The sequence below is a fragment of the Nicotiana tabacum genome, chromosome 24 (genome assembly GCF_000715075.1).
Source record: "Nicotiana tabacum cultivar K326 chromosome 24, ASM71507v2, whole genome shotgun sequence".
Classification (NCBI taxonomy): Eukaryota; Viridiplantae; Streptophyta; class Magnoliopsida; order Solanales; family Solanaceae; genus Nicotiana; species Nicotiana tabacum.
The window spans coordinates 78,883,317-78,887,258 of NC_134103.1; the positions used below are offsets into that span (position 1 = coordinate 78,883,317).

A 3,942-nucleotide genomic window follows, 5' to 3' on the forward strand; every position below is an offset into this window, starting at 1 on the left:
ATCACTTCTTCCTATATTTTTGATTCTTCAATCGCTATCAGAGCCACTTTGATGTTTTCATTTCCGAAGTCAATTTCCAAGGTCCTCCATATATCATGAGCAAAGATGCAAGATAACACTCTGAGGAGGGTGTTTCTAGACAGACTTATGTAGAGCAAGTCCTTTGCTTTAGCATTTTTCTGAACTAGCTGACGATCTTCCTCATTGTATTCTTCTTCTCTTTTGTTGCACTTGTTACCTTCACCATCTAATTTGGTTGGGAGAATTGGTCCATGACCGATAATTATCCATAGGTCAAAGTCAGTAGTGTGAACAAATATTTCCATACGTAGCTTCCATTCATCATAGTGGTATTCATCAAACAAAGGAGGTCTTCTAATGTGTATCCCAAGCTGTACTGGGGTTCGGTCTTCACAGCTTGGTATTCATCAATCACAACATAAAGAATTATAACCTCATCCTCCTTTTCTTCCTCTTGATCACTCCCAATATCCTCATATGCTGCCAAGAATGCCTGCTTCATAGCTTCAGTAAATCCTTTGCCTAGGATTTTTCCTTTATTGGAACCCTTTTCTCTCATCTTCTCCCGTTTCTCCTTTTTAGCTCGTTCTTTCCTCCGCTCGATTTACCACATTGGCAGTCCTTTACCATGTGATCTAGCTTGCCACACTTGTAGCACCCATCATAGTTTGCTTTGTCGGTCTGCTTATGCTTACTACGGGTCTCTCTCTTGGATGCACTTTTGGAATTCTTCATGAACCTCTTGAACTTGGCAAACATTGCTAGATCAGGATCATCATAGTGAGATTCATCATCCTCAGATTCTTTAAGAACCAAGGCCTTATCCTTCTTTGGTTCTTCTTTGCGCAGTTCTATCTTTCTCATTTCATGAGTTTTTAAATTTTCAACCAACTCATCAAGTGGGATTTTATCCAATTCCTTGGCTTCCTGGATTGCAGTGACTTTTGATTCCCATGAAGCTATAAGGATTCTTAGAACTTTGCTAACCAACTCTTCCAAGATAAACACCTTTCCAAGCGATTTCAATTTATTGGTTATTATAGTGAACCTAGTCATCATATCCTGGATGGGCTCAGACTCTTTCATAGAGAAAAGCTCAAAGTTTCTCATGAGTAGTTCAATCCTTGATCTCTTTACTTGATTTGTTCCTTCATGAGCAGTTTGGAGTGCATCCCATATATGCTTCGCATTAGAGTACACAGAAGTTCTATTGTACTCATCAGGACCAAGTCCATAGATAAGGATTTCCTCAGCCTTTGCATTCTTCTCTATCATTCTGAAATCTGCTGCCACAAATTCGGAGGAGTCCTTAGGAACTATTTCACTTTGTGCATTTTGTTTAATAGGAATCAAATGACCTTGGTTTACTATGGTCCATAGTTCATAGTCTTCAACTATTAAGAAGTCTTCAATTCTTGCTTTCCACCAACTATAATATTTTTCATTGAACATGGGTGGTCTGGTAGTTGATTGTCCGTCATTAATTCCAAGTGGAACACTCATATTTCTTCCAAGATCTCTCTAGGTGTTAGCCGTGTAAATGAGAGAACCTGGCTCTCATACCAGTTATTAGTTTGAGTGCCCGTATGGATTACTAAAAAACTTGGTTCTTTACCGTGTTCCTTAAGCGTAAAGTAAATAAGCAATACAATGAACACAATGATTTTTAGGTGAAAAATCACTCGGCTCAAAATGTGCAAAAACCACGATCTTCCACGTAGGATTTTCAACTCCAACTCCACTAGAACAATGAGCCAAAATGTATCAATTACAATATTGTAATTCAATACTCTCCAGTACTCCTACTACTCCTATTTGATGCACAAGTTACTCTAACTTGTAAAGTAAAATATTTACTCCAACTCACTAATTGTCTATGACATTTGATTACAACTCAATTTTCTAAAACACATTCACTAGACTGACTCGGAAGAATACAAAGCAAGTACTCAACACAAGTAAAAATAACTTATGATACTTTAGTTGATGTGTAAAATGATAGTTCAGAAATTCAAAGTCAATCCTATTTAAATACGACTTGAGAACTTCTAGGAGTCTTATTCATAGTCAGCTTCCTCTTTGATAAGACTCCTACTTTTCCAAGGATTCCACAAGGTTTGAGACTTTTATCTCTGACTGAATTATCCGTATCTTTTTGGGCAACGACCCTTATCACTTATAGCAACCATCTTCCACCAAACTCGGACTTGGATAACTTTGAGATAAAGTTATTGTCATGTACATACGTACACGTATCAATCATGAGGAGCTGATCTTTTAACATGAGAAACTGGTTCTTCACAACAGTTAAACAACAATATTGAGAACCTGGTTCTTTAAGCAGTTTATCACACTTTATTAATCATTAAAACTTCAATACTCAACATAACCTATTTTGACAGCTCTCGTTAAAACGATTAGTTAGAATTTCTGAAAAAATAGAGGACTAGTAGTAATTTGGCAGGGAAATAGGAGGCTCTCGTGCTATAATTTGGCAGAGAAAAAGTGGGCAATTATTTCATAGGGGGCCACAACGGAGATCCAATTCGGCATGTCAGTGTGTGTTACTATTATTATTAGTAGTAGTAGTTCTGGTGTAAACAGTATATTTAAATGAAAATATTTTAAAAATATTAATGGGTACAATGGTATTTCCTATCACTTAGTTTTAAATCGTGAATATTTTTCTGAGTTTGGTAATTTGATGATTTTACAAAGATGAAAATTTTGTGAATTATCATTTATTGATATTATGTTATATGAAATCAAAGAGCTAGCACCCCTAAGGTTAAAGGTCAGCTTTCATCACCCCACCAAATCTAATGACAAACCAACAAAAGATTTTTCACTTGAAAAAGGTACTTTGCATGGTAGACAACTTTCACAATCAATCGTTAGTAGCCACTCTAATTTTCATGATTAAAAGAATTTATTTTTCTTTTTTAAATTTATATCCAATCAAACACTATTACATAAATTAAGACGGAAAAAAACATAATTTTTTTTTAATAGTAAGAATAATATACACTCATTTGACAATGGAAGTGACTTCCATTATCTCCCTTTTTTCCTTTTGCGTGTGTACGTGTATCGGACACCGGGTGAGAAACAAAAAAAATCTTTTTTGTCTTTTTGATAAATATTAGGTGCGATCTAGCTTAGGAAAAGACGAATAAGGAAACATCAAAAACTTAAATATTTTCACCGGTTGTTTACACCATAAATAAAGACCACACATTGTTTTATAAATATTTATAACTTAAGCATAATTAAGTGATATATTTACTTTAATTTTAACTATGAAAATTTAAATTGTTTAATTTAATATAAATATTGAGCGTAAGTATTTACAGAAGGAAACTAAAAGGCAGACAAATTGCCATGGCCGAACGTGAAGAAAGCAGATTGTTTAGCCTACAAATAGAATATGATATTAGGTGTGGAAAGTAATTCTATGAGTTATTAGGAGAGGTACCTAAATATTTGGGCAGACAAAAAAGCGACAGAAATCTTCGTCCATTGAAACTTAGGTTTATGTTTGTGCTAGTTTTGGATTTGGGCGGCGTCGGAATTGTCCTCTTCCCCTTGCATGTAGTTGCTAATGTCTTAACTATAATTGTCCAATATTACAATTCATTGATGAATACGCACAAAAGTTACTCCAAATTTAATTTTCCTACTTAACTTTAACGTCTCTGATCTCTCCAACTTGCAGGTTAGAAGTGAGGATGCAATTATAACTTGAGCAAATCTCGCTGATCAAAATTTTAGTGGTAGTAACATTGACTCCTATATGCACCTCTCCTTTTAGTGGTAGCAAATCTCGCTGCATCTCTCGTTTTGACTGTCCGAAATAGTCCCTCTAACTGCATAAGGTAGGGATAAGGTATACTTACACAGGCAGACCCAGAATTTGAAGGT

At 35.3% G+C, this 3,942-nt stretch overlaps 1 protein-coding gene across 1 annotated transcript; it reads right to left on the reverse strand.

Annotated features, from left to right (window-relative positions):
- Positions 1-576: 576 nt before the first annotated feature.
- Positions 577-1,524, reverse strand: LOC142178245 (uncharacterized). Its single transcript, XM_075247572.1, has one exon. It carries the CDS (start codon positions 1,522-1,524, stop codon positions 577-579), a length of 948 nt encoding a protein of 315 aa, XP_075103673.1.
- Between the last annotated feature and the right edge of the window lie 2,418 nt (positions 1,525-3,942).